Consider the following 21021-nt stretch of genomic DNA (forward strand, 5'->3'; position numbering starts at 1 on the left):
TTAACTTAGATAAACGGATACGTAAATTCGATTTTCCTGGTTGACGTGAAAAAAAAAAAACGTAATCGTGTAATTGATAATTACACGAGGATGAAAACGAAAATCTGTCTAGGCGGTGTTATGGTGAACGTATCTGAATCTGAATATTTTCATTCAATCTCAAATACCGACACTCGTGTTTCCTCACGAATTTAGGCCCGACATGTGGCTCCGCGCTTCGGCGAGTCCAGCCGAATATTGATCATCCGTCCAATGAGGCGGGAAATGGGGGTGAAAAAAAACATTGATGTGTTAAAAAATTAAAGTGTCGGAGGGAAAAAAAACCTAGTTGTATTGTTGTGTTTCCGGAATCAATCGCCCTGCTCTGCGTGAATTCAGAGCGAGAGAAATCGAGATGACGGCTGCGATATCGAATAGTACAAAAGATAAGAGCTGCGTACGCGTTTTTCGCCGAGATACGGAGGAGGAATCGAAGTCGTACCGCGCTGTCACGGTAGAATAGTACGAACAATATACACTGACGTGTTACATACGTAAATTGACGATACGTAACTCGGCCGATCGCAAACGCTTCGAAGGTTAGAGACTAGGCGTTGGGCTCGCCACCTGATTTTACCTCGACGCGGCGGAACGTCGACGGCACTTCACAGGGCCGAGAGCCGAGAGGCGGTCGTTCCTGCTCTTGGATAACCTTCATCAATGGAATTTGCTCCTGACCACGCTTACCCGACGACAACACAATCATAGCTGTCAGTAACGCAAACTACCTTCGACGTTCAAAGATGGGACAAACATTGAGCGAACCTGTGACTGCCAAGGAGTCTGCCTGCTGCAGGGACGCCAACTACAGGGTCGGGAGCTCCTGCATGCAAGGATGGCGAGTCAACATGGAGGACTGCCATGTACATATTCTCTCCCTGCCCAGCGATCCTGGAACTGCCTTTTTTGCAGTCTACGATGGCCACGGAGGTAACTACAACAAACTGTGTTTAGCAAAGTACAATTTAAGCTCTGCTCATCGTTACCGTTGATAATTAACTTTACCGTCCACCGTGAACAACCTGCTACATTATTTTCTGCAAGAATTTACATTTGCTGTGAATCACAGTTCGGCTCCTGATTCTTTTTACTTTTTAGTTATCCGCGTGCATATTTCGATTCGTCTTCGGAATTATAAGATGTTGTTGAAAACTCCCTTTCGTTAGAGGGTTTTCCTTACTATAATTAATTATAATTAATTGTTGAATGTGATTTTTAGGTGCTAAAGTTGCACAATATGCAGCCAAGCATCTGCACGAGTACATAGCTAGACGATCCGAATATCAGACTGGTAATGTGGTAGAGGCAATGCAGCAGGGATTCTTACAATTGGATAGAACAATGCAGTACGACACGCTACTCAAGGATGAACAGGCAGGGACCACTGTAATTGCTCTCCTCATCAAGGACAACATTCTCTATAGTGTGAGTCTTGCTTAGTTCGTAAATGACAAGAACAAGGTCATTAAAAAATTTCAAAGCTTATGGAATGGTAAGGGAATATCATATTTTTACGTCGTGCAATCTGGTGGGTATGAGATTCCAAGTAGTTTTTGTTGGTCTTGTAAACATGCTATAATTAGTTCTTATCAGCTAAGTTATAATAATAACTTACGCTGTACCTGGGCTAAGACTAAAAATATGAATCACTGTACAACTTTTTACTCGCAGTAGAATGATGTCTCAAAGAATTTACTGTAGCTATGTCGTTCTTTATTTGGAATATTTTTCTCCTGATTTCCTGTAACCTTGTGTCGAGTTAACAATGCGGGGGCAAAGTGATGCTAAGAATCTGACTTTCAACCCAATGTGAATCTTATGTTAGGCAAATGCAGGTGACAGTCGGGCGGTTGCAAGCGTTGGTGGAAAAGCTGTGCCACTCAGCAAGGATCACAAGCCTTCCCTAAGGGCGGAACGTGAGAGAATTGAAGCTGCAGGTGGATGGGTTGAGCTGAACAGGGTGAATGGGAATCTGGCCTTGTCACGGGCTCTTGGCGACTTTGTATTCAAGCGAAACGACCGCAAAAGTCCACAGGAGCAGATTGTCACTGGTTATATTAATATTCATTATGTGTATGGAGTATTTCATATGGAATGCTATAAGACAAACCATTAACATCTCTGTGAACCTCAGTCATGATAGTATTTGTTTTTTGTGATTAATTTTTACGGATGCGGTAGATCATGTAGCATTCTGAGGTGAAATACGATAGTTACTCTAGCATTGGCCATATTTCAGCAATGATGACTACCCAGTATGAATAGAACTATATCGCTTTAAGGAAAGTTGTTAGAAAAGTCTACCAGCATTTTTTTGGCAATTTTCCAATTACAGAGCCGAAAATGATAAATTATTTATTTACAGCTTACCCGGAGGTACAGCGGCATCAAGTGACGACAGATTGGGAATTTGTAATCGTAGCCTGTGACGGCATCTGGGATGTAATGAGTAACGAGGAAGTAGTAGCTTTTGTAAGAAACCGGCTAGCTCAAGGGTCGCAAAATGGGTCTGACGAGGAGGGAAGTATGGTGGATCCTGAAGAAGTTTGCGAAGAATTGATGAGCCACTGCTTGGCACCAGATGCTCAGATGGGCACAGGCTGCGATAATATGACGGTAGTGCTGGTGTGTTTTTTACACGGAAAACCATACTCGCATTTAGTTGCACGGTGTAAACAGCCTGCAAACCTAACTGCGTAGCTAGTCTTCATTTTATTTATTTTACTTTTATTTTGTTTGAAATTTATTTGTTAATCATTGAAAAAAATGTTCGTACTTTATATCAATCATATTAATATTACTACTTATTAATAATTATTGGTAACGCTACTTTTTTGGCGATTCAATTGTACAACAACTCGATAAGTCCTATAAATATTTTTATACGTAAAAAAAGAAAATGCAATTTACGTACTCGCTTCTTACTATATTTAATGCAGTCTACTTACCTCCAAAGAATTACAAACACGTTAAAGACGATGCTGATGATTAGTAGATTTTCTTTTTATTTACATTTCCGTACAACAGGGTCGGAGAAAAGTCACAACGGTGTTTTTTTTTTTTTTGTTCAAATAACATTCAGCTTTCTCCGATACGCCTAATGAAAATATGTAATAATAATTTTAGTATTTTATTTTATTGGGAATTACGAGAGCGGCAATCCATTAATATCCGTATCTGTCCTGGATGGAGGAGACTGCGGCATTGGCCAATGAGCTTAGCCTGCCTGCAACTTTGTTAACTCCTTGACGGACGCTTTCTCTGACTTCTTCTAAATCGACAGTACCACCTGCGGCCCGGCCGGACCTTCCGGCACCAGATGACACTGGCCCGGATGAAATAGTCTGGCCGTTACCGTGACTGGGTCCGTCTCCGAAATAATCAGCTGACGAAATGCTTGACGATCCCTCGAAACGGCGGAGATTGCTTTTGCGCTCCCACTGTAAAACGAAACAAGATCGTTCAGAAATGTAAGAATCATCACACAAAAGCCGGACATTTCCCACAACAAGCAATACTAACTGCATCTCCATCAGAAGAGCTGTTTCTGAAATATTGATCTGAACTAATGGCTTTGGCGCTGCCAAACTTTTTCTGTGCTTCGCCCCCGCGATTAGCGGGTTCACGATCAGAACTGTGAGAAGGAGGCTTGTTAATCGTTTGTTGGGTCGGCCGTCGAGGGATATCGGCTTCGGCAACAACAATGATATCGTCGGTGTGTGACGAGCTACTGGGAAGCTTTCCATACGATGAGGGCGAGTATGAGAGATCTTCAAGATCGAAGAATAGATCGTGATCCTGATCTCTGGATCTCGGTTCGCTGGTCAAACTCATCCTCGAGGCAACTGGCGCACCCTCCTGAGTTATCACACGCATATCACCAAATGCTGAATGACTCGCACCCCTGTGATAAGGAAAAGCAATTACACACATACGAATAAATAGAGAGTGATAATACTTGTTTAAATATAATCACGTTAATTACCGGCGCGCATTAAATCCCATGCCGAGACGTTCAGCTTCTCCAGCCTTGGATGGGTCCATCTTCTTCGTTCGTTCCTCAACTTTTTTTGCTTGCAGTGACAGATCGTGTTCATATTGATATGCCAGACGCGTATCAATTGCGTCTTGCTCCTCCTTATCCTTTTCGCGTGTTTCTTTCTCTCGAGACTCGCGATTAGCCTCGGCGACACTTCGTTCCAACTCATCAAAGTTCGTTTTCACTCTTTGTGCTCCCAATCCTCCGCTTTTCTTTGCTCCGAGCTGTGAACCAATATCGTAAAAGATTATTTGGTTCCGAATATAGTTGACATTCTTATTTTCTTGCTATAATTTACCTACCCCACTTCGTTTCGGTTGAATTTTTCTAACGCCGATCGTAGGCTTTCTATCAGATGGTTGAGCAGTGTTTGAATCATGATTCAAAAGTGCGCCGGATACATTAGGCCCTATACCACTGAGATTGGCAGGGTTCGTAGCTGTTATGGAAGACACTGTGTTGTCATTATTATCCTCAGTTACACTGGCGACTAGTGTCGATTTGGTAACAGGATCTGAACGTAAATTTGATTCAGTGGAAAAGAAGTCATCAGATGTTGCTGACTCTTCGTGCTCTTTAAAAAAGTCCAATTCTGTTGTAGCATCCAGCTGCGTGTGTTCAGGTTCTGGATCCAGCAACAACTGTAATAACAATAAATATGTGACGTGGCTATTCCATAGTAAACTGATCATTTCTAAGAATTCATTTCAAATTGTCTTGAAAACACACCTTTGTTCCATGTCGTTTCATTGCCTGCACAGAAGCTTGGGACAATTTATCTCTGTACAAACTGGCAGCTCGTGATTTGTATTTTTGCTGAGCATCAGTAGTCGTGCAGTTGTGTTGGGAAAAAAATTTTCTCTAAAAGATATAACAACATTGATTAGAACTATTATGGTTGTTGAAAATTATAATTATCTATAGACTGACAGCATTAGCATTTCCTCCAAGCTGCATATTCCGTAGTTGTAGCCATGTCCAATTTGTGTCAAGTTGAGTTGAACGGACAAAGGTCAAGTGAACACCTAGCCCTCTATGTACCGCTGAACAGTCTATACACAGGAAGACGCCGTATGTGACACTGGACCAAGCCGGGTTTTTGGCGTTGCAATCGAAACATGTCTGGTAGTAGAATAAAACGGAATAAATTTATCGTGCAAGAATGAAATTTTAAAGATAAAGTTAAAAAAATAGCAACTAGGGAGCTGCAAACGGTCAGGAAATGTCAGAGGAAGGTTAACACATGGATTGATTTAATGCCTGACACTGTCAATTACAAACATAAGGTTAATCACGTTTAATATGTGTGGGGAGAATAAGGTCTACACTAATAAAACGATTGCGAAATGCTATAGTTATTAAAATGTGTAGATTGATCGAATTTCTCAGACCAAAAGTCAGGGTCAGCACTGGAGCAGTTATGAGAATTGCACTGTAAATTACCAGTTGCGATTATCGAATTAACGTTGAATGAAATTTTGATTTTTATAATTAATCTAATTTGCCACGAAAATGCGTACCTTATTTGCTGGAATCGCACGTAACCTTTTAAAAACCTGCTCAATATCAGTCTTGCTGGGTGCAGGATCTGCCATCTTTGACGTGTTGTCAATTTAATCACGCGCTTGGCATGCCGGGACGTTGGAAACCTGCAATTAAGCCACGGGTCGTGTACACCACACATAGAAAGGAGTGATACAAGCTGTCTGCGATGTGTAACTATCTAGACACTGTGCACACGACGATTGTCTAACTAAACGAAGACATCAACCCGTTTGGGCAAGTAAAGCCAACACTCCATGTATGCGTTGACCTCCGGCAAACGCATGCGGAAGGCGACTCCATGCACGCGGCAGACTTTAGCGCCACGCCACGTACTGAAATCGAAGATGCGTCTTAAAAATGTATACGAACGATAGCTACATAACCTAAAAGAAAGGAATACTCTATCCCATAATTCCGGGCGGTTTCTCACGTAATGAATTACAAGTTCATTCACGTCATCACAATTATATTCCATAGTGGCATGTTTTGTTGATGTTATTGATGGTTTGTTTTCATAGACAGTTTTGTACGACATAACCTACGTCACGTCGACTATTATTTGAGCCATATTTGAGCCTTGCCAGATTCCGAATGGTCCCGAAGATTCTCGACTTTAGCCGAATGACGTGCGGTACTGCGGAAAAATTAAAATATTTTGATCCCAACGCAGTGCGGTGCGGCATGCCGGAGGTTGCCGCTGCCGGACTTGCGCCGGGCTCCTGATCGGTCACCGCAGCATTTGCCGGAGCTCAACGCATACATGGAGTCTTAGCTTAAGGCAAATGATTACGATATGGTAAAAAATGAGAACTTATATTCATTCTTTACAAAGAGAGGACATTAACTGATGGTATTAAATTTATACAGTAGCAAACAAGACTGTAGTATTCGCGTATGATTTTTCTTCATTCTTGATGTTCAAAGTAACTTTAGATTTATGTTGTAGAAGGACAGTTAGTCACACTTTCTTCCTTTTATCGCTCAAAGTTTCAGACTGCCGTTGACGAGACGAATTTGGAGAGTCGCTAACATTCACCTCTTCTTCCTCGACCTCCAAGCTGTTCAATTTATGCACAATGGGATAAATTAGTGCAAAGTGAAACATTGGATTCATAAAGCTCACCCTTCTTGCTCGAGGCTATGAAGCATTTGAAATCCAGCGTCAAGACTGGGGGGAAAACCTAAGTCAGGATCCAGCAGCTGCAAAGTCGGCACTTCTCTGCATACTTTCCCGAATGCGTCAAGTTCGTCAAAACTTACACCACCAAAGCCGTCGTTTTGTTCCATCCTGCGGTATATAGCAATTCCCATTAGATTCACTGTGATTTTAATTTGATCTTTAAATTTTACTGATGAGACAGTCATCGTAGTTGACTAAAAACGTATCTATTGTAGGAAGACTTAGCAGATAAACCAAGTAGACAGATCAGATCAAGTTAGCATTCGCGAAATTTCAGATAAAGATGATTGTATTTTGACCTGCTACTCCCAGCGTCGAGTTCCATTTCCCTTCGCTCTACTTCCGCTCGTTCCACGGTCTGTTTCATATTCATTTCAAACCTCAGTACATTTTCCTGATAATAATCATGCAGAGATTGAGCTCCACCGATGCCTGTTTCATACAGGACACGTTCAACAGCATCCTGAGATGTGGAAATTAGTGAAATTGCATCAAAAATAGAAATAATTTAATAAATAAATCAAGATTCCGCTCACGCACAGGGAACCCGCATTTATCCTGCTCCGCTGCGAGTTTGAGTAGCCTTGTCATACGTTTGAGGAATTGATCCGCGATATCTGTTACTGCTTCGATGGCAATATCGGAAGAATCTAAAATAGATTAACAATTTTGGTAGTTAGCTCATCAATTTAAATTAAGATCATGCACAGCCAGCAGAAAATATAAATTTACGAACTTTCGAAACCAGTATGAGCCAACAACACGATAACAGAATGCCTCAGCAAGCCGTGTGCTGTTTCTGGTGTTAGGTATGTTGGGTGAGCTGGAGGTTCGTCAGGTATTTTTGCACTATAACGAATGTTTCATTTTTTAAATACATTTCTGTTTCCGCGGTTCATTTTCTATGTAATTACACGGAGTGCTTACTCTTTTGAGTCTGTCTCCGTCTCCGCATGCGGAAATGAAAAATGAAATGGATTCATCTGTTCTCGAACTTCCAGCAGTGGCAGTCCATCGATTTCCGTCGCAGGGCCGGGAGAACCTCCATTCTCCTGCGAAAGCTGAATGTTAATACATAAATACGATTTAATTGCATTTTGTACCAATAATGATCCTTACAAGATCTCGCAACCGCTGGTGAAGGTTGATGGTGTTTAATACATGCGGATTAATGTTAGGTAATCTGAAAAAATGTAAAGAAGAATCAATTACATATGATACTTTTGTTCTAACTGATCATTATCCCAGCACTAGCAACGCATACTTACTGAAAGTATTCCACTTGGTTGTCTGTTTGAAAATCGAATTCAGACGACTTTGTGTCATCCATTACTTGCCTCCAAATATTTTCGATAACATCTGGAGTAATTATTTCCTGTTTGTGAGTTTCCTTGGTCGGTAACTCCCCCCAATGTGCCCCAGCAGTAGTCGTACTACACTTGCTCGACTTCATTATTAATCTTTATGCTTTGGCGCGCGAAGAGTGCAGCAGTAAAATAATTTAAATTTAAAAATGCCCGCGGGTGCTCAGCAGCTATTGGCACCTAGGGTCAGTTCTGCGAACCTGATTAATTTTGAGATCGTCACTTTTTACGCTATTCGATGGTCGCCCCAATGCAGAAGTTCTAATACGATTTATTTTATGCCTATGTATTGTTATTTTGCATCGGTTTTAACGCAGGCTAGGAGGTGAAATTCAGTGAACAAGATCCGGGCCCGATGACCGAGGCATAGCACCGTGCCTTGATGACAATTTTGAGAAGTTTACGTACCCGCGCACGCAACGATCGTGAAAGGAAATATATTTGAGGTTAGAATTACTGTTAAGAAGAATGACGTTTTCGCTGTTCGCAGTAGCGATGGTATTGTAAAGTGTCGCCACTGGTCGCCGCCACATTTGTAAATCACGTCATGACACGCTGCATAAACTATGTCTGTATCGGTAGCGTTGACTGGGCGCATTTTTTAAATTTTGATCAACACTTGTCTAGGGAATTTGAATTAACGTACTGTACGTACCGCGCTTTTCGTGTTCAATCAAGAGATAAGGTAATCGAGGACCCCCGCACTCTTCTTTAGGCGCATGCCAAAATTATATGCGTATAATAAACCATACAATATACCGAGTAAGTGTAGAAATTGAAAAAAAAAAAACTTAGGCTTAACTATGGAAAGTGCGGCCGTATCAATTTTGCTGAGAGCCGTCGAAATGGATACCAAAGAAAGATACACGATGGCACTGGTTTTGTATCAAGAAGGTCTCCAGATACTCATGGACTTGATAAAAGGTATGATGATTAAATAATAACAAACGAAAACTTCGGAATTAAATATTAGATGGCTATTAGTACATAATATTCCAATGCCCACAGAGACCAAAGACGCGGCGAAGAAGAAACATTTCAAAGGCAAAGCAGCTGAATATATGGACAGAGCTGAAACTATAAAGGACCTTATCAACGAGCAAAAATCCACGGGAAAGTACAGGGAACAGACGAAAATTGAGGCCGGCTCCACCGGCCACGGATACGCCACCGTTTTCGGGAGGTTTTTGGACGCCTCAGTAACTCACATACACGTCGAAGATCCCTACATAAGGACTTTTCATCAGGTAAATCAGTTTCTCCGGAGACAAAACGAATTTCCAACACTCTCTGAATATGCATCGATCGTGTATTAATCGCGGCTAATTTAACATTCACCCGCGTTTTGTTCTGAATATGCTGCATGACGTTAATTGTTCCGACACATTTTTAGCATAATCTATTTTAAAAGACTGGATTCTCAATCGCGTTACATTCTGAAGAATAAATTCTGAACGTGCGATGATTTAAAACTGTATCTCAAGATATATTATTATTGCAACAATCGCTGTAGTGTCAAAACTTGTTGCGGCTCTGCGAACTTGGGATTCAAAAGTGTCATTTGTTGGCACATGTGACGCTGGTAACCACGCAAGATCCAGATCGTCGGAAAGAACAAACAGCGTGGCTACAAGAATTGAAGCTAAGCCTTGGATTGCGGCAAATATCATTTGAATTCACGTTCTCGTCGACGCTACATGATCGGCAAGTTCGGTAAGTCATTTACCTTAGTTTAATGTATTCCCTTTATTTGCGCCCGCAAATATATTGTGATAGTCACTTTTTAATCATGTGTATATGGATTCGAATGACGAGAAGATTGAACAATGGCTGGGTGATAAAAATTGGACGAGGTTTGGACTACTTCAAAGCTTCTGCTGGTAAAATGACGCTTGGAGCATGTGACATGGACTTGAGGCCGTGTTTGGAAACAAGCGTCGATATTTTTCACGTTTCCCAAATCGTCAATAAAAATGACACGTAACGCTACCACAGAGTTATTTTCGGTAAGGATAATTTAAAGAGAGCTGGGATCAATTGCTGCAGCTCTTCTTCTTATCCCTGAGCGAACGATTCCCGATTAATGGGCAGATAATATTAGGGTATGTGATCGAGTATTTTTGTACACATTTAAATATACATATATTATTTGTAAGTATAAATAGTTTAGGATAAAAACTTTTATTCACCCAAACGACACCACTCGCAGAATGTCTGAAGTCTCTCTATCAGTCTCTCTACACTCACAAGTAAAAATATCGATGAAAATTTACACGATATAATTATATGAATACGCACGTATTATAGGTATAGGTACCAATGCCCATAAGTCGTTACTTACACTTGATACTGGGTGTGTTGCAAAATATGGCACATGAGTCGTAAGCCTACTCTATTACAAATTTACATTCACGTATAATGCGCGGTAAATCAATTATTCGTAGCGCAGTTTTTTACCCATAAAGTATGCAAAAATGAGTTGATAAAACTTTGAAACCTTCTCGTGTAGATTTTCTTTATAATTTAGTATTTAGTGTATCGACGCGAAAATACTGAAACTAATATACCCAGGTATAAAATTACATCAAGGATTTTCTCACAACCATGTGTGTAATTTTCGATTCAGAGCCTCGTAATTTCAGCCATCTCTTTGACTATTATGTAGACGGTAGTTTTCACGATAACTATAAACATTTTATAATATGAAGTATCGATAATCATTATACAAATATACATATATAATTATAATTACTATTATTATTCGTTGTGATATATTTATATAAATGAGTACGACACCGGATTCGCTCGTTAAACACTTTTTCCTCCATTACATTATCTCAGTGCTAAAATATTGCTCGGTGTTTTATCATTCAATTTCGACAGTCCTCAGATCCCTCACCTCTTATCAAAATCAACGACGATCCAAAGTGCAAGCTCGATCGGAAGCTTTGGCGGCGTCAATCTGTTTGGCGGCTCTCTTATAAGCGATCCTGAGAGAACGAGTATACCGATTGTTCGGGGCTTTTCTGACCGTCGACGAGTCCGCGATGGTCACCTGATTGTAAGGAATAACGCAATTTATGGCACCGACGTCGACGACCTGCTGGGCGACCTCTCGATGTACGCAGAGCCTTGCAAGGGCCTCCGAGGCGGTGGCCTCGAGTTTTCTGTAGGCAATTTCGAGGCCAGGAGGTGTCATTCTGAGGAAACAGACCAGGGCTACAGATGCCCTGGCCTCCGCCAAGTGTGGATGAATCTGCGAGGATCTCGCCAACTCGCCGATCAGAGCCGCGACCTGCTCCATAAGGCAAATGCTTCCGCCCCCCGATCGCCGCACGCTCCTGAGCAAAGTGGCGACTGTCTTGCAGGCCACCATTGGGCCCGCGCATCGTGGGGACCGCGCTAAATTGTTCAAAGCCGCCGCGGCCAGGAGCAGCGTCTGCGAGCAGGCGGTATCCCCAGCGAGGAGGGTCAGCGACTGAACCAGTTCCTCGGCGAAGGGCTCGAGGTGGGGAAGCCCCAAAGCGTCAGTCCAGGGCGCCGTTATCTGCACGACGAGGGCCGTGGCCTCCATTTTCTCGGCTTCCGGCGCCGCCTCAGAGCTCAGGAGGTCCGCCAAAATCTCCGAGCCGCCGTGCGCAGCCAGCTGCTCTATTGCCTCGGCGCAACAACAGACGCTACCGAGGGCGCGCAGGCACGCGACCCGCGAATCCCTCGATGCGCTAGACTGCCCCCGCACTGAAATTAACGCCGTCAGCAGTGTTCGCACCCCCGAACATCGCGCGACGCTTCGCCCCCCTCTTCGATTTCCTGGACCTAGACCCAGCGCCGTCAACCCGGCCAGCGCGCCTCGCGCTGCGATCCCGTCCTCCCTTGGCGCCTCCTCCAGCCCACGGACGATCCGCTGTTGGAGAAATTTGGATTTTAAAGAGCTTGTACATGCATACTACGTGCCGCGACGACGAGTCAGGTAAATATTAAACCGATATAATTACCTCGACGTAAAAATCTAGACGAGTGTCTACAACGTGGTCCAATTCGTTCTGTAGTTCTCTGAGCTGCCGAAGAACTTCTTTCGAACAGGTCAAGTTGCGCACTCTTTGAGGCGGTGGTGCTCCGAGCTCCGAGAGCAGCAGGAACGCCTCCTCTTCGAGCGACTGTATCAAACCGCGTTCTGATCTCTCGCTACTAGGCCTGTTCAGCTCTCTGCGGGTGAAAAATATTGTTACAGTTACACATACGTCTTCGATTGTTTCCAATTTCTTTTTGCAGTTAAATAGATGGTAAAATACTTACTCCAGAGCGGATTGATACCGTTGATGGAACTGTTCAACCTTAGCCAATAGTTTCGTCGCAGCGGCGGTCGCGGAGGCGGTGAGGAGGGTGGAATCGCGGCCTTGCATGCAGTGTTGAAGACTCGTCGTACTGCCACTGTGACTGCTACAGGGAGTTCTGATTCTGGGCAAGGCTTTGCTCTGCAAAGTAGCACCGCACTCGGCCTCGGTCTCCACGGCGAGAAGGTTCAGCCATGACTTGACCGGCGCAAATTGTCCGTTAGAATTTTCACCAGTCCGATGCGCCGATGATCGTCGTACCGCTCCCGAAGACGCCGTCGCGGACTCCGACGCTTGGAAAACGTCCTCCGGCGGCTCATTGGCGTACAAAAAATCTCCCAAGCACTCTCCGTCCGCCATAGACACTCCGATCATTCGAGGCACTCGATCACCCTCCTCGGCCGCTTCGTCGTCATCGTCCGCGTGTCCCCTGTAACAAGAAACCGGGAGACGGTTACTTGAATGCAAAGATGTGAGTGCAGTCGCGACTTTGTCATCTTCGAAATTTTAACTTTCCGGCAGCGGGAGAAAGGCTATTCAAATTCAAGTCGATCTTGGTTGGATTTTGCCAAATTCGATTCAGCCACGTCATCGAAATCGAAAGTAACGGAGTTTTTAAAAATTTCCCTTCACATCCGCGTCATTAGTGCCCGATGTTTCGTCGAATTTGGTACCAGTCATGTCTCTGGAATTTGGGGTGCAAAATTATTCCGGCAGAAACGGTAATTCATACATTTGCATGTTTAAAAATACTTTCAACGGTGTAGCGATCACGGAAAATTTATAATTTCGAAACAATTTCAATCGTTTTTTGTAAGAATTAATATTAAAAACCCGATCTAGATTCCGATACTCGGATATATGTTGAAATTCGAAGAGAAAGAGAGAGTCGCGCAAATAGTGGCACAATTTACAAGCGCGAAATAATCGCTTCTTCAAAACGCGACTCACCGCCGTAGTTGCGCCGTACTATCTGCTTCGCCCCCCTCCTCTCACGTGTATCAAAGGGGGGTGTAGCGACGCTGCATTCTCACAATTAGCTCACAAGTTCTTCGTCATCGAAATTCTCTCGAAAGAGTCATTATCGGGTAGGTAGATGGTGACTGACTCACTCAGGTTGACTCAATCTTGTTTGATTGTCGCGACTCAGCTTCCGCCTATCGCTATTATACCAATCCTTTACTGCATGATTCTACGCGGTTCTTTCGACACGTGTGTGTATGTACACAATTACGGCCCGCCCATGTACCTATTTCTATAAGTGTGCGTACACCTGGCTGCATTGAGTCACGTATGTAGGGACGCAGACGTGAGCGCGTGGCTGCCGTGAGTCAATTCGAATGCTGATCACAGCGAGCCGAACCAACGGCGTATACTTAATACTGAGCCACCAAAACTGAGGCCATCAACTACAATAATCTTTGAAGCGCATGATACGCTGGTGCACGAAAGAATTCGTGCAGTAAAAATTTCAATCTATTCTATTTTGAAATATTTTTCATTCAAACTGAAGCAGTTCTACGCTCATGTTATGTACCCAATACGCTGCATGAGGTGGATCATGCTTACGGATATCTGTATGCAGAAATGGAACTCGAGCAAGAGATAATACCCCCCTGAGCATGTGCATAAGGCAAACTGTATAAGTATATAAGGAATTACGTTCTACAAGCGGAAGTGCGACGTTTGTACTGCGATTCAGCAAATGGTATACGCACACATTGACACGTTGGCCGATGGTGTATTTTAAGCACTCGTCGTGAAATAGCACTTATAGTTACAGCGTGATGCTAACAGGCCAAGAATGTCTTTCTCCCATTGTACATACGCTATACCACCAGAATGCTTCTCTGTAGTCTGTACATTCTGTCAGTGATACAACAGCCAACTGATACTTTTATGTAATTCAAATTATCACTGAATAATCTGGTGCGTACCTGACAGCTAAATGTTTTCCTGTTTCAGAATACATACTTCCAATTACGGCGATAAATGCAGGTTTTAATCTATGTCAAAACAGCTTGAAACACGACTTGCTATGGGAAAATTGAACGAATGAACAGAAGGTTTCGGAATTTTGCATCGAGAGTTGAAAATATTGCACTGCCGTATGAATTTTTTTGAATTTCAAACACTAAAAGGTACCGTACCTGCTCTAGCCCTGTTTTTTTTTCAGATTGACATTTGAATGCGAATCAACCTCACAACAACTATGGAATAATCATCTCCACTAACCGATCGAAAACAGCAGCTGAAGTCTCCCGCCTCTTATCAACGCCTCGTCTTCTGGAGCCGCGCGGGAGGGACGCGGAAACCTTCCGGCCGCGAGGCTCACCAGTTTTAGGGGTCGACGTGTGTCTGGGGTGCGGAGGAATTTCGGTGGGTGCCCAGAGCGAGTCGAGTCTCCTAACGGCGCCGCAGCGCTGGTCTCTCTCTTCCCTCGCGGGAGAGAGGCGTTCCTCACTCTCCCGATCCTCGGAAATCCTCCGTCGTCGCAACTTCCTGGTCCGTGCGCGGCGCAGCCTCTCGACGCGGGAAGCGTACGCGTCAACCCCCGACTCCTCCGAGCGTTCGGAGTCCGAGAATCCTGAGTCCTGGCTCCGGTGGCCGACGAAGCTCTTCGGACTCGCCGATCTCTCCCGGTCCCGCGGCTCGTTCCAGTCTTCGGGGCCCTCCGCAACTCCCCCGGCCGCAAGCTTTTCCTCCGCATCGTCGAGCGGCGCCGGAAGCTCGAGGACTTCCCTTGACTTGAGGAGGTCAGTCTCGCTCGGCAGGCCGAGGTCCTGGGACTCCATGTACTTCCAGAAAACCTGGCTCTGTTTTCTCTTAAAGCGGCTCATTTCAGGGCTGGTTGCGTTCGATGTTAGTGAACAGCAGAGCTCATGGCAATTTTTACGCTTTTACCTTGCGCTCTCGCAATTAGTCACACACTCCAAAACCGCACGGTTGATCACACGCTCCTAGCTGACTTAGCGACGTTCGGCGCGTAACTGAGCCGACCCGGGGGCCCGGGCGATAGAACTTCTGCGATCCGGGTCCGTTCCCCCACTGAACTCCAAAGCACCCCTGGCTCGCGGGGCCCACCGTTACGGCTCGTCGCGGGGGAAGACCGTGGGGGAGGGTGGCTCATCCAGAGGGGTCTTCTGCGTCGACCGGGTCCTCGCACGTGCCCCACGACCTGGCGTGCTATGGCGTAGCCACACGCGATCCTACACGGCGACCCCGGGCCCCGTCTAGACCGGGGAAAACGAAGGGGGACTCGGGCCTACGACGATGAGCCCCCGGCGCCAGGTGCCACTCTCGGTGTGCCTCGCTGTGCCTCGGGGAGGGACGACCCCCGCCCCTTGCATTTAAAGAGTCACCCGCCAATGCCGACGTCTCGATACATCTGCGCCCGCACACTTCAACTTTAAAGCTGCACGCGTGCCATGATCGTGTACTAAATGCGGGCTACGTGGTGAAGCCTATTAAACGCTGCGACAACTAACGATAAAATTAACGAATTCTCGATCAAAGGATCAGGTAATCAGTCGACTTTCAATTACGCTACGTTTTCATTTTGGGACCGTTTCAGCCTGTCCAGTTATTCCTGTGACTTTTTTTCACTTATGCATACTTTGGATTCTCTTTGTTCAGGTTTCTGCCGAGTAGATTTGGACGTTTCTACTTTTCCCGGCCTACCCTTGCCTTGACTCGCACCCTTACTCGGTTTCGCTGGCTCTTGTTACTCTGACTTAAAAACGGGTTTTGTAACTTCGGGTGCTTGGAACAGAGTTGCGGAACCGTTTGAAGAAAATATTTTTCAATTACCTTCCAGCGCAAAACCTGTATTACATACAGTCCAAATGGGAAGTATACAGTTTCTGATCATTCAAAATTCTGCAGATATTAAAAATTATTGAAATTTCAAGCGGCATGTGCCAGACCATCCAAATGCAATCCAACTCGAAAACTGAATAATCTTTCAAACATTCAATCTGTGGTCGTTTGTGTCAATGAAATCTCAGAAACACATTTGAAAATAGGGAAAAATAAATTCAAATAAAAAAATGAATTCATCTATAGGAACGTGATTTAAACCGAAAGTCTGTACTCGACAAACATACACATACGCATATCCTCGACCCGCCTATCGTCTAACTGAAGCTATTGTCGACGCTACCGGAGTTAGGGCGAGCAAGGTGACGAGGGGAGAGAAGTAGACAGCTGCGAGGGACCGTTACGCTGTGAACGCGCAACCTGCGCACCCCGCAGACAACACCAATTTGGGGTGCGAAATACATACATTAGAAGAAGGGGGATGCAGGGACGCGAACGTCCCGAAGCCAACGATAAGGGGAGATAAAATGGAAGTTTGAGTGAAAAAATCCGGACCAATCCAAGCAGGAATTTATTTGCAGTTAATTTAACAAGTGCGTAAGACGGGGTTTTACGGTATGAAGGTAACGTACGTGGTGCAAGCATTCTGTATATACAAAAAACTTGACACTGGTACGGCATTTATACGTATAAACATGCTCAATGCGTTTATAATCATATCAATAGCTATGTTATACTGATGAGTCAGCTGAAACGCGCCGCTCTGGAATTCTAAAACAGTTTTGTGTGGTAACCAAGCCAGCTTCGTATATCCTTTGCATTCTTCTTGCGCATTCCTGCAATATGACTTCGAATGAGTCAAGCACGCGGGCATTAGCCATGAATAGTTCTCGTCGACCTCACCAATACCAGATGTTACTACTGACAGCTACTGAACTCTAACAGAGTCCAGCATTGAATTTCTACGCCTGCAATTACTATTAAAATATCGTCGCATGTATGACCAGTTGCTAACAATTAGGTTCACGAACAAGGTAAATTGCTTGCAACAAGGTCTTCGACATTCGCCTACGATCAGGCGTAACGTCATAAGTTGCCTATGATCAGGAGTAAAATGGAAAACATTGGACGTCCGTAAAGAAAGAAATTCAGGATTTTTTACGTAGGGAAAAAAACCAAAATTGCGGAAGAAACATGTTTTTGAGTCTGTTAAATTGTTCCATTCGCAATTGAAGGCATTATTTTACTCAATTCAGATGTGGGACGACGTCCTACGATGCAGAATGACCATAATTGGTCTTGAAATTGGAAAGATGGAATCAAGTCAATATGAGTGGTGGTATCTAGCGGTCGGAAGAATCACTTGGGGCTCACAGATCTCGCGATTGGTCGCGAGAGCTGCGCGAAGGCAAGGCTTCTAGTTGTTTCTGCACGGTGCGATTCGTCGGCCCTTCGTTGTTCCAAGATCAGCATCATTCAACATCACGGCGCCCGACATCGAAGCGGTGATTTCTGAATTTGGTGTTTAGTACGCGATAACGAACAATTAACGATGGTCAGTACTGCATTTAGCTAACTAATAAACTAGCCTAAGTCTCGTTCGAATCTCGTTCCTCGTTACCCCCGGATATAAAATCCTCAAAATCCAAACCCAACGATGGGCGAAGTCGATCCTCCCACGACTGACTGTCCGGTGTCCGCATCAAAATGATGGCGAATCGCGTGACACGAAATGCACGTGTCTCGAGCATCACAGGATTGATACAGGAATTCGGAGACGTTGTCTTCGACGATATGATCGCGTGGTATTGAGCTGCACCGCGGACTTCATTAGGCACACCCTGAATCTCCGTGTCTCGCCTTTGCTTGTCTACTACGGCAACCTAACCTCTCCTGCACATTATGAATCCGGCGGATGATATTCTTTTTAACAAAAATATGAGTGAGCAAACATTTTTTTAGGTGTCACTTAATCCTGTCAGGATATTAAAGAATGAGGCGGAAGAGGAGAAGGCAGAAATAGCACGGCTGAGTTCTTTTGTTGGAGCCATCGCTATTGGCGAACTGGTCAAATCCACTCTAGGCCCTAAAGGCATGGACAAGATTCTTGTCGCTCATGGACGATCAGCTGGTCAAGTTCAGGTTACCAATGACGGGGCCACTATCCTCAAGAGTGTCGGTGTTGATAACCCTGCAGCAAAAATACTTGTGGACATGAGCCGAGTGCAGGATGACGAAGTTGGCGACGGCACAACTTCTGTAACAGTATTGGGTTTGTTATTCATTTATTTGTCTATTGAGTTCAATCAATTGTTTTGAAGACAGCATTAATAGTTTGCAATCCATCACAAATTAAATTGTTTTTTTGTTTTTCTGAAACCTAACAGCGGCTGAATTGCTAAAGGAAGCAGAAAAGTTGATAGATCAGAAGATTCATCCGCAGACAATAATTGCTGGCTGGCGTAGCGCTACTACGGTTGCCAGGGAGGCACTACATAACACGGCGACAGATAATTCAGCGGATCCTGAGACTTTCCGCAAAGATCTTATGAACATTGCACGAACAACGCTTAGTTCAAAGATTCTGTCTCAGCATAAAGAACACTTTAGCAAGCTGGCTGTTGATGCTGTACTGCGTCTCAAAGGCTCAGGCAACTTATCTGCTATACAAATAATAAAAAAACGGGGTGCCACTCTGGCTGATTCATTCCTTGATGAAGGTTTCCTTCTCGATAAAAAACCTGGAGTTCATCAGCCCCAGCGTATCACCGATGCTCGTATTCTGATTGCCAATACCCCCATGGATACTGATAAAATCAAGGTATAAATTAAAATAAAACAATTTTAATTGACTGGGCATTCTTCGAAACTTCTGTTCCAGTTCTATATAAATTGAATATCTTGAATGTAGTAGCTATGCTTGTCACAGCATTTTTTATTGAAATAACACGATACACTGTACTGATACGTGTGATTTCGTGTTTATTTGCATTTTTATTAATTTATTAATTATCTTTCAGGTCTTCGGTTCAAGGGTACGTGTCGATTCGATGGCAAAGATTGCAGAGCTAGAGACTGCAGAAAAGGAGAAGATGAAGGTATTGAAATAACGTCAACATTCGCATTTTCACGTATAAGTTTACTTAATTATTCGCAAAAATATGAGGCTTACGTGTAATGGCCAGAACTAGACGATTCCGTACCAACTAATCAACTTTATATCCTCTGAAATGATGAATTGCTTCCCAACCAGGATAAAGTTGACAAAATAGTGAAGCATGGCTGCAATGTCTTCATAAACAGGCAGTTGATCTACAACTATCCAGAACAGTTATTCGCTGACGCTGGTTTGATGGCCATTGAGCATGCAGATTTTGATGGTATCGAAAGACTCGCCCTTGTAACTGGAGGAGATATAGTCAGTACCTTCGATCATCCCGAACTGGTCAAACTTGGCAAATGTGATTTAATAGAGCAGGTGTGTCTCTAGATCTTGGATACTATAAGTATGCCTTGCAACCTATTTAATTCAGAAAATTGTATCAACAATTCTGATCATCGTTTGAATCACTACAGGTTATGATTGGAGAAGACTCTCTTCTTCGTTTTTCGGGTGTAGCTCTCGGTGAAGCTTGCACCGTTGTCATCAGAGGCGCTACTCAACAAATCCTAGATGAAGCTGAGCGTTCATTACACGACGCTCTCTGCGTACTGGCAGCTACAGTACGCGAGTCGCGTATCGTATTTGGAGGAGGTAAAAAATTTCTCATGTTTTACCAAAACGCCGGTGCAAAAATAATTTGGTTGCTGCGTTGAATACTCGGATTTTATTCAAAATGTTACGCAAACAAATGGGAGTGCGCGCTCCACAATTTAGTAAGAGCACACAACAGTTTTTTCCTTGTAATCCTAAGCCTTATAAAAATCCTAACAGGTTGCAGCGAAATGGCTATGGCTTGTGCAGTGATGAAAGCTGCCACTGCTACCCCTGGAAAAGAGGCTGTTGCCATGGAAGCGTACGCTAGAGCTCTTCAGCAGTTACCTATAGTAATTGCAGACAACGCGGGTTACGACTCAGCTCAGCTAATCAGCGAGCTCAGAGCCGCGCATAATTCGGGAGCCTCAACAATGGGACTTGGTTAGTATTGAATTTCAAGGCCGAATCCTCAGAATCGATATTCACAGGATAACTATAATGTTTCGTATTTCCTACTACAGATATGGAGGAGGGTAAAATCGGCTGCATGAAAAAACTCGGAATCACAGAGTCGTGGGCTGTGAAGCGACAAGTCGTCCTGAGTGCGTCTGAAGCCGCCGAAATGATACTCCGAGTTGACAACATTCTTAAGGCAGCACCGCGAAAACGCGTCCAGGACCGTGGTCACTGTTAAACGGGGCGCGCTTTCCGTTTCAATTCTTTGTAATTTCATTAATTGTCCATTAAATTGAACTGCGCTTCTCCGCATCATAGGTGACGACTAAAACGCGTAACACGCTTATTTAACCGAACACAACTACACGCATTTGTAAACCGGCGACGTGAATCGTCGCCGATTATTATCATTATAATTTTACTTATTAACGAAACACTTCTATGTTCGATATATCGAACATAACAATAAATTCGTTTTCATGTATGTATATGTATAGCGAAATATGTATACGTACATGTATATCGTTTTGTACCTAATATTTTCTTAT

General features: G+C 44.0%; 6 protein-coding genes and 1 long non-coding RNA gene across 8 annotated transcripts; 4 read left to right on the forward strand and 3 right to left on the reverse strand.

Annotated features, from left to right (window-relative positions):
- Positions 1–2: 2 nt before the first annotated feature.
- LOC107219546 (probable protein phosphatase 2C T23F11.1) lies at positions 3–4646 on the forward strand. The gene is made up of 4 exons (XM_015657798.2): positions 3–969; positions 1259–1464; positions 1865–2090; positions 2405–4646. The coding sequence occupies exons 1-4, from the start codon at positions 783–785 to the stop codon at positions 2737–2739; spliced, it is 954 nt and encodes a 317-aa protein (XP_015513284.1). The 5' UTR covers positions 3–782; the 3' UTR covers positions 2740–4646.
- Positions 3025–5803, reverse strand: LOC107219561 (ADP-ribosylation factor GTPase-activating protein 2). The gene is made up of 7 exons (XM_015657818.2): positions 5599–5803; positions 5009–5200; positions 4808–4939; positions 4381–4719; positions 4025–4302; positions 3562–3943; positions 3025–3479 (listed from the first exon to the last, which is right to left on the reverse strand). Exons 1-7 carry the CDS (start codon positions 5671–5673, stop codon positions 3204–3206), a joined length of 1674 nt encoding a protein of 557 aa, XP_015513304.1. The 5' UTR covers positions 5674–5803; the 3' UTR covers positions 3025–3203.
- A 131-nt stretch (positions 5804–5934) lies between these two features.
- On the forward strand, positions 5935–8023 carry LOC124295097. Its single transcript, XR_006904997.1, has 2 exons — positions 5935–6419; positions 6611–8023. It is a non-coding gene; the product is annotated as an uncharacterized LOC124295097 (long non-coding RNA).
- On the reverse strand, positions 6416–8262 carry LOC107219563 (STAGA complex 65 subunit gamma). Of its 2 annotated transcripts, none has more exons than XM_015657820.2 (8): positions 8072–8262; positions 7923–7986; positions 7731–7855; positions 7540–7652; positions 7344–7453; positions 7103–7266; positions 6747–6911; positions 6416–6681 (listed from the first exon to the last, which is right to left on the reverse strand). In XM_015657820.2, the coding sequence occupies exons 1-8, from the start codon at positions 8254–8256 to the stop codon at positions 6582–6584; spliced, it is 1026 nt and encodes a 341-aa protein (XP_015513306.2). In that variant the 5' UTR covers positions 8257–8262; the 3' UTR covers positions 6416–6581. The 2 variants fall into 2 exon arrangements, with proteins under 2 accessions (XP_015513306.2, XP_046599530.1); XM_046743574.1 differs by having other exon boundaries at positions 7731–7864.
- A 230-nt stretch (positions 8263–8492) lies between these two features.
- LOC107219564 (MIT domain-containing protein 1) lies at positions 8493–10631 on the forward strand. Its single transcript, XM_015657822.2, has 5 exons — positions 8493–8613; positions 8963–9091; positions 9176–9414; positions 9681–9880; positions 9986–10631. Exons 2-5 carry the CDS (start codon positions 8971–8973, stop codon positions 10149–10151), a joined length of 726 nt encoding a protein of 241 aa, XP_015513308.2. The 5' UTR covers positions 8493–8613; positions 8963–8970; the 3' UTR covers positions 10152–10631.
- Positions 10333–13432, reverse strand: LOC107219559 (protein inscuteable homolog). The gene is made up of 4 exons (XM_046743572.1): positions 13235–13432; positions 12464–12931; positions 12163–12373; positions 10333–12071 (listed from the first exon to the last, which is right to left on the reverse strand). Exons 1-4 carry the CDS (start codon positions 13240–13242, stop codon positions 11079–11081), a joined length of 1680 nt encoding a protein of 559 aa, XP_046599528.1. The 5' UTR covers positions 13243–13432; the 3' UTR covers positions 10333–11078.
- Positions 13433–17719: 4287 nt separating this feature from the next.
- On the forward strand, positions 17720–21010 carry LOC107219562 (T-complex protein 1 subunit beta). Its single transcript, XM_015657819.2, has 8 exons — positions 17720–17875; positions 18283–18592; positions 18708–19141; positions 19341–19418; positions 19574–19798; positions 19897–20074; positions 20255–20458; positions 20539–21010. The coding sequence occupies exons 1-8, from the start codon at positions 17873–17875 to the stop codon at positions 20709–20711; spliced, it is 1605 nt and encodes a 534-aa protein (XP_015513305.1). The 5' UTR covers positions 17720–17872; the 3' UTR covers positions 20712–21010.
- Positions 21011–21021: the final 11 nt, after the last annotated feature.

This window comes from Neodiprion lecontei, chromosome 6, assembly GCF_021901455.1.
Source record: "Neodiprion lecontei isolate iyNeoLeco1 chromosome 6, iyNeoLeco1.1, whole genome shotgun sequence".
Taxonomy (NCBI): domain Eukaryota; kingdom Metazoa; phylum Arthropoda; class Insecta; order Hymenoptera; family Diprionidae; genus Neodiprion; species Neodiprion lecontei.